The 13,144-nt window shown below is 24.4% G+C and overlaps 1 protein-coding gene across 2 annotated transcripts in view; it reads left to right on the plus strand.

Moving 5' to 3' along the window:
• Positions 1-13,144, plus strand: part of LOC129972697 (uncharacterized) — a 68,271-nt gene that overhangs the window by 42,227 nt on the left and 12,900 nt on the right. The window contains exons 1-7 of one of the 2 annotated variants that reach the window (XM_056086923.1): positions 1,089-1,228; positions 2,834-2,860; positions 4,346-4,366; positions 5,555-5,719; positions 7,690-7,873; positions 9,535-9,593; positions 10,809-10,937. In XM_056086923.1, the coding sequence (XP_055942898.1) occupies positions 1,214-1,228; positions 2,834-2,860; positions 4,346-4,366; positions 5,555-5,719; positions 7,690-7,873; positions 9,535-9,593; positions 10,809-10,937 (600 nt within the window). In that variant the 5' untranslated portion in view covers positions 1,089-1,213. Of the gene's footprint in view, positions 1-1,088; positions 1,229-2,833; positions 2,861-4,345; positions 4,367-5,554; positions 5,720-7,689; positions 7,874-9,534; positions 9,594-10,808; positions 10,938-13,144 lie in introns of those variants that run through there. The other variant, XM_056086922.1, reaches the window with a different exon arrangement.

Below are 13,144 nucleotides of genomic sequence, written 5' to 3' on the forward strand. Positions count from 1 at the left end.
ATTCTGGCACAAAATATTAGTTTAGTTTTAAGGATATTTTTATCACTGAGAACTAATTTGGTAAATAGAAGCAAAGCTATATTATATATTATCAGTACCTAATATGGATCAATATAACAATCTTTACATTTTATACTGTTTTAGTGTTATAAAACAATAATATTAAACAATATTGTTTTCCCAAATGTTACAAAATTATGCAATATCGTATGCTATTTGCGAAAGCAAATGGTGGAGCTTTTAGAAATCAAATGCTTTAGTGACGAAAAAATTCGGTGCATCAGTGTAGGAAGAATCATTTCTTCCATATAATGTAATGAGTATTAAAATCTTGGTTCCAATGAGCCAGAAAATTTTGGAATTACCACAAAAGTTTATGTTTTGGAATTGAATCCTGTTGTTGTAATGTAGAAGTTTAGAAAAGAGTGCTGACTCAGGAGTCATCTGATTGGGGTTCAAAATCACGAAATCTGTCCCGAAATCTTTCTAGTATTTCGAAGCCAGATGATAATATAACAAACGGAAATTAAACGTGGGCAAACGAGTCGTTTGGAACATTTACATATTTTTTATCAAACAATTTTTAGCGCAATATTGTTTTATATTGCATAATTTCCTGCGCAATGCCTTGAATATACAATATCTGTGACCTACACAGGAATGCAAGCGAAGTTACTATCGTTGGACTTGTTGATGATGCGTTGATCTGTTCTAGAGCGCCAATAATTAGACGAAAAGAAGGCATTTGTTACGGAGAGAAAAGATTATATTTAATGACAAAATGATAATTCATTAAATAATTAGAAGTGATTTAAAATTCACTCTTTTTTTTTTAACCTTATTTGTTACCGTATTAGATTTTTGAAAGTAAATGTAGTAAAAAAAAAAAATGAATGAATTGAGTGAATTACAATTTGGACTTCGTTTTAAACATTTAATGTTATTCTGAATATCTCTGTAAATTTTACTGTTTTAAACTAAAAAAAAGTGAGCGATATTAATTTTTTTTGTTGATTATCCTGTTGGATGGCAATAACACTTGTGTGTTGAGATTTTGTGGAACTGAAACTTTTTCTGATGCTGTATTGGTTGTGATTGGTTGGATTTAGAGATTACGCAACAAGTCCAGATTTTGACCGGGACAGTTTGTTGTTTTTTGACGGCGGTGTGTTGTGTAGTGTACTTTCGTAGAATTGTATGCTCGTTTTCTAAAATGGATGGTCCCGAAGTAAGGATTTTTTTTTGTTTGCAGAATTATTAAAAATATGAAATTATATGATTATAATTAAAATGTAATATTTGTTAAAGGTGTTTAGCTTAGTTTTATTTTTCAAGTAATCTGAATATTTCATCATTTTCTTAGAGGATAAAACAAAATTTCTCACCGCTGAAGATTCAAGATTAATATTCTATAAAATATTATATGTTTGCTTAGGTTTTCTATATATATGATGTTTTTCTTTTTATAATTGATAGAGGAAATACTGTTTTTTTTTCTTAATGTTTCCTTGAAATATTTGTTTCAATATATTTTAAAATTTCATTGTTTTTGTTTGGTTTTAAGTTATATTTTGTTATAATTGTGATTTAGAATTCTATTCAAAATTTTAGTCTTGAACTATCAAGATTATGGCTTTCAGTTAATAGAATATCACGAGAAAAATACTGTAGTTTATTTTTGAATATCTGATGTTGGGATAAAAATCAGCTATCCTTGTATCCGAATTTTAAAGAAAGAAAACAATTAAAGTATATTTTTATTTTCAAAGCAGTTAATTATTGTTTATGAATTTTTCCCCCCTATTTAGACACAAGTTAGATTTAATTTTAATCTGATATGTCAATTCTTGTTTTTCTGAATTTTGCTTCACATTCATATTCTTATTAGATAATGATAATTGTAAAAGCTATATAATCTCAAAAACTCATTGATTTTTAGGAATAAAAGCAAAGGTAAAAGTAAAGTTTAAGGTGTAAGTAAAGTTAAGATTAATGACAGTATTTTTCGACATCCTTAAGGCACTGAAATGAATCTTTACAATCATATCTATGCATGAGATTATTCTTCTTGTGCAGATTATTACCTGTTATGTCTTAGTTTCAGGATGAATTTTATCCATTTTGACATTTGGAATTTGTGTCTAATGCTCTAACATGTTTACAAAAAAAAAAAAAAAAAAAACCTTATAGATTTTTAATGTTTTTTTATACTTCCTTTTTCAAGTGGCTATTAATTTGATTACATTTTCCATCTGGATTTCTAGATATTATTTCTAAAGAATTTATTAAATATCTAGAAGTGTATATTTTTAAGAACTGTATATTTGAAGTGTTAATTGTAGAGACAATTGTTATTATAAGCATAATTTAACAAAATCATAATGAATTGTTATTTAGAATATCCAAAATGGCATTTATTTATAAATTGATTGATATATTAAATTAATTTTTATGTTGAATTGTGATCTTTTTCTATAAGTTTATCCTGTCCATATTCTTATGTAGGTAGAATTTTATTTTCCCCATGACTTTTAGATGCAGTACTGTTTTATTCTTTTGGGAATATTGAAATTTTCTAATATTCATTATCATTTTTTTTTAAAGATTTACATTGAAACATACAAAATAAACTGGGAATTTAAAAAAAAAAAATTAATTGAATTAGCTTTTGTTCATGATTTTTTCATAAATCTTAGTGAATATACAGAAAATTATTACATATAAGGGCATTTTTTTTTAATTTTATAAAAAGTGAAATGTAAAATCCTAATTGGTATGCATATTTATTTTTTTATTTTATTATATTTATGCATTTATATTTTTTTTATAACAGGTATTGAAGAAACAAAGACCAAGGAAAGTAAGTATGCATATTTTTTATTAATGAAATAATTTTACACATTAATTGTATATTTATAAAACTGCAATAAGTAATTCCGTTGGAATTTTTGCTTAGTTGAAGATTGATTGCAGTTAAAAAAATTTTTTGTTGCATTCCTAAGATATTATTAATCAAAATTGTCATGTACTATATTTTGTATCAGATATAAAATTAGTTTAAAGTATTCATATAAAAATAGAACTTTACTATAAAACTGAGAATTATTAAATTTCTAGGCACTGCTTTAGATGCTTCTAAAAATTGTTTATTATAAAACTTGAATAAGTTTTAAATTAAATGGAAGAAAAAGAAATTTTAGGGAATAGCAGAGCTGTTAACTGGCTTATATGCTATTCACCACAAAATCCATAAGAAAAATACTTAATCTTAAGAACTTTCCTTGTAGTTGTAATTTTAAAATTCAAACCACATCATATAAACATCTCTTAAGATAAAATATTTCAAAACTTTAAAATTTTTATTTAAGATTGAGGTTGGAAGATTCCACTCTTTAAAAATTACGGAAACAACTTCTTAAATGCTGCAAAATTTGTCTTAACAAAATTAAAAAAGAAAAAAAATTAACACACTTTGATCTTTTTGGTAAATGATTTTTTGATCATTATATTTGTTATATCGTCATTGATATAAAAATTGGATAGAGATCATGGAATTTTCAATATGCTTATTTATTCTTCTTGACTTTTATATTTAATTATAATATCCATAAATGACTGAGTTTTAGGTTAAAGTTTAAAAACATGATGTATTAGAAAAGTATTAAACATAGCTGTTAAATGATAAAGATATTTGAATTTCTTAAAAAAAAAGTTTTGTAATGTGGGTTACTTTATAGAAATCTAGTTGCTTTTTCATTTTTAAATTGAGTTTTTTAGAATTAAAAATAAAAATAATAAAAATCAAAAATAAGAATAATTTTAATAGTAAAATCCTATCTTTGAAAGTTTTTTTTATGTACCTTTTAATTATGAATTAGTTTTTTTTTAAATGAAAATAAGTTGTGCACAGTTAAAGCACTGTATTGATTATTCCAGATATAAATAGCAATAGTATAGAAAATAACATGTTTAGGAATATCTGTATTATTAGAATATAGAAAATATTATACTAAAAAGAATAAATTACATAATTTGTAAATATTAGTTATCACTGAAATTCATTCTGCATGTTTTTAATTTTTGTTAGCAGAGCTTTTTCTGTTACATAATATTATTATTTAACTTAAAAAAAATGACAAATACACAGTTAAAAAAAATTCAATGTCACTATGAGTGATTTTCATATCATTTCCTTGTAATTGAGATAGAAATAGAAAAAATATTTTTTTTTTATTGTTAAGTAGATAATTTAAGTTTTTAAACTAAATGACACTTGGGTAGAAAAGCATTAAAACATGATATTTAATCGCTGTGCTAATAAACTATTTCATTTTTCTTTTTTCAGGTTACTCGGAGGAAAAGTACGGTAAGTTCTGTAATTATTTTTTTCATTTTTTTAAAATTATTAAAGTGAATTCGATCTTGGTGTATTTATTAATCAATCATTAAAATATCCATATAAATTTTATTTCATAATTGTACGATACCTTTTTTATTAAAGCATATTCATTGCATTATTTAAATTCTTCTGTCAATATTCATTAAAGTAGGCAAAACATTGAAATTGATTAGACTTTATTAATGTGGCAGGTATTCCAAAAATTATTGTATTTTAAGAATTATTATGTTTAAATCTTGCAGTAAATCAATTAATTAATGGCTCTTGCAATATTTTTGTTCTTGCTCTCTACAGATAACTGAAAATATGCTTTTTAATTTTATAATATCACTCATTTATTAATTTTTGCATATTAAAGGAATGTAAAAATATTTTTGTAACTTTTAAAATTTTCTTGCATAATCTGTCTCTTGTATTTGATCCAATTAATTGATGTATTCGAACCAAATAAACCTGAATGGATAAGTTTTTAAAATGATAATATCAGTAATTCTAATTTATTTAAGTTAAGATATCCATGCATTTTAAATTGGTTTGATGAGTGTTAGTTTATTATTATTATTATTATTTAATATTTAATTGGATGACCAGGAATTATTTTCCTAGTTTATTATTATTATTATTACTTAATATTTAATTGGATGACCAGGAATTATTTTCCTAGAAGTCTTATTTTAATTTTTTTCTAATTTTGCATTTTAATTTAGACTTTTATGTAAGGCTACCTAATAGCTTGAGCTAATTTTAAATGGTTTTTGTGGTTTTATCTATTATAAATATTAAAGATAATTTTATTTTTTATTAATTGCTTCTAATTTTCTTAGAAATAAAGTTGTCATGCAATTTTTTAGCTGTTAATAATTTTCTATTAGGTGCGAATATATTTTGGAATTGCTTAGATATATTTTGCTTAAGTAAGAAAGCTTTTTAATTATCTACAATATGCTTTTCTAAGAAATTAAAGGAATGTACTTCAAATATTCCAATAAAGATAATTAATAATTATAATATTAATATTATAATAAAATAAAACAAGAGTATAGGATGCAAGAGATAAACTAACATGAAATGCAAAACAGCTAAACTAAATGATTTTTTTTACTGCAACACATCTAAATAGATTTTAAGCATCTAAGACTTGTATATTTTTTTCAGATTTCTAGATCAAATGTATTGAAGTTCATTGTATCATGTCTAGAAATGGAACTGTATTCGCATATGCTATACTGGGCTGACAGAGAAAAGAATGAGTTTATAGTAAAATTTGTGCACATGCATAATCCTATTTCGAAAACTGCTGATTATTTGGGATTGTTTAAAGTAAGAACTTTAAAAACAATATTTGCATTATATGCAATAAATTGGAGTATTTTTTCTAATGTGATAAATCCAAATATTTTTTTATGCAGTAATTTTACATGATGAAACTTAGAATTTTTTTACTAATTTTATAGAAAATTGATATTTAACAAATGCTATAAAGCTAAATGGGAAAGTGCTATAGTTTGCATTTCTGTTATTCTGTCATTAAATATTGAGATGTCTAAGCATTTTTGATCTTTTGTTTTATATAACTAATTACTAATTTTCTTGAAAGATAAATATAAACATCTCAACACTTATTCCTTATTCAACTCTTATTAAATACATAAATTTGAATAATGAAGGTCTGTCAATCCATGAACATAAATGGAAAAGAAAAAAAAAAAAGCCATTACCCAATGTGCTTCCAAAGCATTTCCTTCAAATCCAGTTGGTAGATATTACCATTCATAATTTCAATGGCTTGAATGTTCGATTACCACTAAAAATTTGATGTTTCAAAAGCTCAATAAGTATTGAAAATTGTATGTTTTGAAAGTTCAATAACTATTGAAAATTCTATATATCAAAAGTTCGATCAGAATTGAATGCTCAATTGCAACTGATTAGCCTCAAAATTTATACAGTGAACAAATGACTAGTAAAACTGAAAGAAAGTTTGAAAAACTACATATTTTTTAACTTTTATGGCTGTATTATAAAAAAAAAAGCATGGGAATTAATAAGTGAAGATGAAAGCATGAACACATTCCACTCGTATACAATCTCAGCTAAATCTGAATAATAGTCTCTCTGTAGAACAACATATAGGTCTCTTCCCAAAGTGCTTCCAGAGTGATGCGACCCATTCTAATTGATTGGTATTATTTAATTTATTCTCAATGGCATAAATTTTCAATTCAAGTCAAAAGTTCAAAAATTTTTAAGTATTCAATCAATATTAAAAGTTTGGCAAGTACCAAAAGTTCGATATAATGTTAATACAATAAGTGTTGAAAGTTTGGTCAGCATGAAATGCTTGATCATGATTGATAAGCATTAAAATTTAGATAATCCTCAAATGGCAGAGATGATATTTATGAAATTTATATCTGCATAAAAAGTTTGATCAGAAGTCAAATGTATTCATCAAATGGTGAATAAACTTGCAACTTTTATTTTTCAGATTTTTGTAGTTATTTTGAATTTTGTTCTTTAATATTTTTGTGGCTGTCCATTTTTCTTATTGCGAATGATTTGTATAATTATTTTCCAAAAAGACGTGTAAAATATCTCAAACAAAAATCATAAGATTTAAATCTTTTAACACGTGAGCATTAAAATATGTATATATGTTTTTTAAAGGAATTAAAGGAGAAAAAGGTAAAAGAAAAGGAACTAAGTTTAGTATTAAAAAGGGTGATGAAATTTGGGATATGTTTCAAATTTTTTCTATAATAACTATAGTTACAGGAATGAATTTTAAATTAATGGGTATAGATAATGTTAAAACCAAAAGGAAATTGATTGATTTTTTAATTCTAAAAACCAGAGATTTTTTTCTATCTTAATTTTTTTACTTTAAATCTTATTGCTAGTTTTAAATATTATAGATTTTGTAAGCACTAATATAAAATCTTTTTATTCTTGATATTAAGTAAATGATTGTTTTGCTTACATGTACTAAACATTATTTTAAATTAAAGTATCAAAATATATCTTAACATTGAAACAACATATCTGGTTTCCTTTATTTTTTTTTGTAATATAAATTAAAATGCAAAAATTTTAGTAGTTTTTAGGAATCTATAATGAAATTAAACTGAAGATTTGACAAGTATTGATGCCATAAAAACTTGGTGCATATAAAATTTTAATTTTAATTTATATTACTATATATACATGATATTACTATATATAGTTGATATTTTAATGAACTGTAGTTTTTATATAAAAATCTACTCAAACTTTGTTGTGTTTTCACATAGGGATTAGATGAATTATCAAGTAATTATGAAAAGTACTTGCTAGATGAGAAGTATGAGCACAAGTGTAAAGTACGATGCAAATCAAATTTAAGAAAACTGGATGAAAGTGGAGCTATAACCTACATGGGAAGAACAAAACAATGGAAATCTATACAATTAAGGAAATACAAGCTGAATGTTGATGGTACGATTTTATTTCAAGATTTTAAATATTTTAGTTAAAATAACCAATAAAATGCTTATTATTCTGTATTTAATAAAAGTATTTTAAATAAGTTTGTTTTGACTGTTCTTGAAATCATTGTTAGCAACTGTGAAGTTTTATGTCGTGAAATTTTTACTCGGAAATTTAAAAAAAAATCTTTGGGAATTGCAATGTCCTGCTAATAGTTTTGCCTTCAGTTGTCTGGATCTCTTGCTTTAGGTATGATTCCACTGCTACATATAGATTGATAAGTTTGTTATTTTATCGATATATGGCTAGAAAGTTTCTAAAGTAGAAAATATCAGCTTGTTTGATGTGTTTAAAAAATTCAGAGATTAATCTTAAAATAAGCTTTATATAGCTTTGTTCATAGTTTTATATTTAAGGGAAAAAATATTTGCCACTGATATTACATGAATGTTATGTATTCCTTGATGTGATGGCATGCAAATATAAATTCTTAACTTGCTTATAAGATTGTCTCGTACATGAGTGAAGTTTCATATCATATGCCAACATAGATAAGCATTTCATATAAGTTTGGTTATATAGTTGGTTACTTAAAATCTTGCATTTAACAAGTTTGTTTATTCATGATGAGTATTTGTTTATAAAAGTTACTTATTAAAAAAGTTCTTTTAAATTTTTTGTTTTTATGATAAATTATGCTTTATAATTACATGAATAATTTATTTAAGCAAAATAACTTGTATTGAGCTTGATAATGACACTTCCATTCTTGTTATTTCTGTTATAATATTTTTAGAATCTAAATTAAATTCAAAAATATGAATATTACATTCATAATATGATTTAATTTCAAAAACTTCAAATAAATAGTAATTCATGAAATTTTTTTCTAACAGATAATATAGAATTATTGATAAATCTATTTACTTTTTAAAATTTTTATTTATTTGCAATCTTGTATGAATTCTTTTGTAAAGTTCTAAAACATAATTGCTACTGTTAATATAAACAAAATTTAAATTTCTTTTTCACATAGGAATATTTTTGCATATGTTATTTCATATCAGTTTTAATTTTCACTGTTTTCGTTTCAATTTCTTTCTGTTCAAATAAGTTTTTGGTTTGACCTTTATTAAGTTTGTGTTAAATAAAAAAAAAATGAAATTAAAAATGAAATGTTTTAAATTAAGAAAAATTTTGCTTGTGATAAATCAATTGTATAATTCTTTCTTACTTTAAATACAGATATTTTCACTATTTTGTATGTTTGTGAAAATTTGTTTTGGATATACTTCTCAGTTTTACAATGCAAGTCACTTAACCAGTTAAGTGCATTCAGTGTACATGCACATCAATCCAAGTCATCATTTTGGCACAGTGGATATGTAATGTTTTATCTAATAAAAATGAAGTCTTACTCGCTTTATAATTTTTTCCCAAAATTTACTATGCAAGCCATTTGTATTGCATTCATTGCATTACTGTTATATTCATTATGTGCATCATCACTTGCTTGACTTTGAAGAGGGAGACTTGAGGGACTTTAAAAAATATACTCTGCAGTTAACTAGTTAAAAATTACTGTTAGGAATCAGTTGATCTTTAGATATATTTAGTAATTTTTTATTAAAATTGTTCTCTTGTTTAATTAATCTTAAATTTATTTTTAGTTATGTCAAGTGTGAAGAATGTTTCAAAAGATGCAAAAATAACAAAAGGAAGCAATGATGTAAGTTAATTTCCAATAATTAGATATTAATGTATACCATATTTCTTCATGTATGTCACTTCATCTAAGAATATTGCACGCCAAGTCCTGTCTTGTAAATTTTCAGATTACAGCGTCTAATTTCTTCCTTTTTTGGTATGATGTTATGATAGTTATGACTAAGATTATTCATACATATACATGTGATTTAACAGAGGGGTGATTATGTTCTAGATTTCTTTTTATTTTCACTAATCTAAATTACCAGACTTGTGAAATTTATTCATTTTTCATTTAAAAAGAAATCTATCATTTAGGATTTTCTATTAGTTTAACATTGAACATGGTTTGAAATTTATAAAAGAAGGCTAAATTTTTATATTGTCTTCATTATATTTACATTAAACAAGGACATGCACATTTTGTTTTATAAAATTCTTTTGAAGACCATTTAATGATTTTATACATAAGTTATTAAATAACTAGCTGGCTTAGCAAAATGTGTCATTTAAAAATTTGTGCTATTTCGTTAAAATTATTTGGTCGTTATAAATGGCAATTAGAAAAATAAAAACTTGATACTTTTAAATGTCATTATTTGTGATGCATTAATTAAATTTATCATCTAGAAAAGAATATTTAGTATATCAATTTTTTTCATATCTCTGATGTAATAGCACTTAAAATTATTATAATGTCTTTTTAATAAATAAAAACCATCTTGTCTCTATCTTGTGAAGCTTCAAACCATTAAAAGTATTTTTAAGTTTCCATTTATTATTTAAGACAGTCAAGTATTATTTAGAAAATTAAGTATTGGAATTACTTTTTTGAAAATAAAAGCTTAAAATTTGAATTTGAAGTGATTTTCCTAATACTTATTTTTTATACTGTTTTTTGATTTAATCTAACTCTTAAAAGATCTGTTCTGGGAATCTATCTGTTTGATGGTGTAGGGAAAAGAACTTGCAAAATCCTTTGTTTGTGTGCTTTTAAATAATGCTTTGTTGATGTAATTCCCTTCTAAAATGTCATTAAGGATAATTTATTAACTTTCCTTTCTCTAATGCCCTCTAATAAATCTGTTTAATTTTTTCCATTCCCGCTTGTTTTTCTATTGTTTATTGCATTTAATTATTCCTAATTTGCAACTAATTTAATCCAGTCTTTTAATATTGTACTGTTTATAAAATATGTTTAAACAAATACTTAATAATTATTTTTTCATTTCTACAGAAGGGATTAAGTCACTGCGAGACAGTTACGCACAATAACAGGCAAATACAATATTATAAAGGCAAATTTAAAACTGAAACTCAACCAAATGAACAGTCTCACTACCTATGTCTTTCAAATACTAATTCAGTAAGTTTTTTTCTGGAACTCTTGCACATACTTTATCTTAACTGCTAAATCTTTAAATTCCAAGCTTTCTTGGTTTCTTCTGCTTACTTTCTTTGATAATTTAAATAATGCATATATTATACAGGGTGTTTCAAAAATTTTGGTAAAAAAACTTAGAGTTGATAAGATGCAGCTAAATAAGAGCCTCCAACGATGCATGATCATAACTTAAGTATTAAATGGCATTTCTCTAATATGAATACTACATTTAATGATTAATGTGACTTGGATTTTCATGCTTAAAGTTTTCCTTTAGTATATATTGATAGGAGGTACTCGTATAAAAAAGGATGCTCCTGGTAGAGCTTCATCTGTAATTATTTTGATGAAGCACTAATTGTCAGGATTTTGATAGTTAATATAAAAGTGTCTTAGGTTTTTGCTAGTTTCTCTCTCTCTATATATCTATCTATATATATATGAGCCGTTTATTTTGAAAGTGGGGCAAGTCCATTTTGAAGTTATTTTTGGCAGTTATAGATAAAACTTGTTATGATCTTTTTATGTGTAAATAATTTATAATAAAAAAATATTTAGATTCTAGTATTTTGGCGATGGAAGTTTTAACTCTTAACAGTATTGAAAATCTGTTTATTTTGAAAGTGGGGCAAGTCAATCTTGGATTGAAATTATATTTCATCGAATATATTGCGGTAAAATTTAGCTCCGGTTGCTCTATGGTGAAGGAAATGTGGCTGTTTGATATCATGTCTGAAATCTAAGGTGTTTCTATTTATCTATTTTTGATATTGAAAATCGGTGGTTGTACAGTATTTTATAAATAATAAAAAGTATGTCTTAATTTTGTGTGCTTATAATAATGTTTACTTCCGTCACCGATTATTCAGTTCAGTGACAATGAAATAAATATCATTGATCACAAATTTTTATTGTCAGGACATTCATTTCTACTGAAAGATTGTGATTTTGGAGTGGAACTATCCAGTAACTATTCAATCCAGAAACCAATTCCTTGCATATTCCCCAGGATTACTATAAAGTAATACAAAATTGTCGAAAACATGACAAATTTTTTAGTACATGAAATTAAACATGGAAATTTATTTTCAACTCAATCTCTGGAAAAAGCGGTTTTAAAAAGAAAGAAAAATATTGATGGAGAAACCGTGAATTCATTAACTATACACTGGATCAGATTTACAAGGGATGCACCATACAAAATATTCAACAAAACTTCGATAGAACGAGATTTTGAATTTAAAATTATTAATTTGTCAACACAACAAGGAAGGTAAATAATTCCAAGTAATTTCAGAAGTATAAAATTATCTTTTATGTAAGAAAAAAAGGAGATTTATTATATCTGAAAATGCTATATGAACAGTTTATTACTAAGAAAATTGAATGAACATTGCTATAAAAGCTGTGAAATGAATTTTTACTGGATAGCTGAATTTTTACTGAATTTAGTTCAATATAAATTCAGTAAGTCTTATACTAGATTCATTATGAACATACTGAATTACTGATGTTATTTTGGCATACTGAATTCATTACGTAATTTGGATATGTATGTTATATTTATTTTTTCTTAGAATTTTTAAATTAACTAGTTAATTCCTAAAAGATATTTTAATTAATTTTAATTATTAACCTGTAAAGTGTAAGAGCATGCTTACAATGCCCATATAAAGTATTTGGAATTATAGATTTCTCCAAAGAGCTAATGAAAACCATAATAAATAAAACATTTATGTTTGCACTAAAAGTTTTGAAATTCCTTTTATAGTTAGAGGATTATCGTATATACTGCTTTAAAATGGCATTTGAATATTTATTTTTCTAAATTAAAATTATACAATGTCTAATTCATAAATTTTAAGTAAATCGACAGTTTTGTTTAGATTTGGATATCCATGAGTTCAAGAATTTTGCATTCGATTTTTTTTTTTTCATCTGATAGGTTAAAACTATTTTTTGTATGAATGTAGGAAAATGTTTGACTTTTGATTCATATTTAATTGGAATAAAACTTTATACATAATCATAAGTTTTATTTTCAATTATTCATTTAACATAATTAATGTGTTGAAAGTTGGCACTTTTTTTTTTAAATTTTAAATCTGAGAATGCTGGAAGGTTAAACAAGAATGTTGTTAAAAATTTTTTAATGGCTTATTTAGTGTATTGATGTTTTAAATATATTT

The sequence above is a fragment of the Argiope bruennichi genome, chromosome 6 (assembly GCF_947563725.1).
Source record: "Argiope bruennichi chromosome 6, qqArgBrue1.1, whole genome shotgun sequence".
NCBI classification, from domain to species: domain Eukaryota; kingdom Metazoa; phylum Arthropoda; class Arachnida; order Araneae; family Araneidae; genus Argiope; species Argiope bruennichi.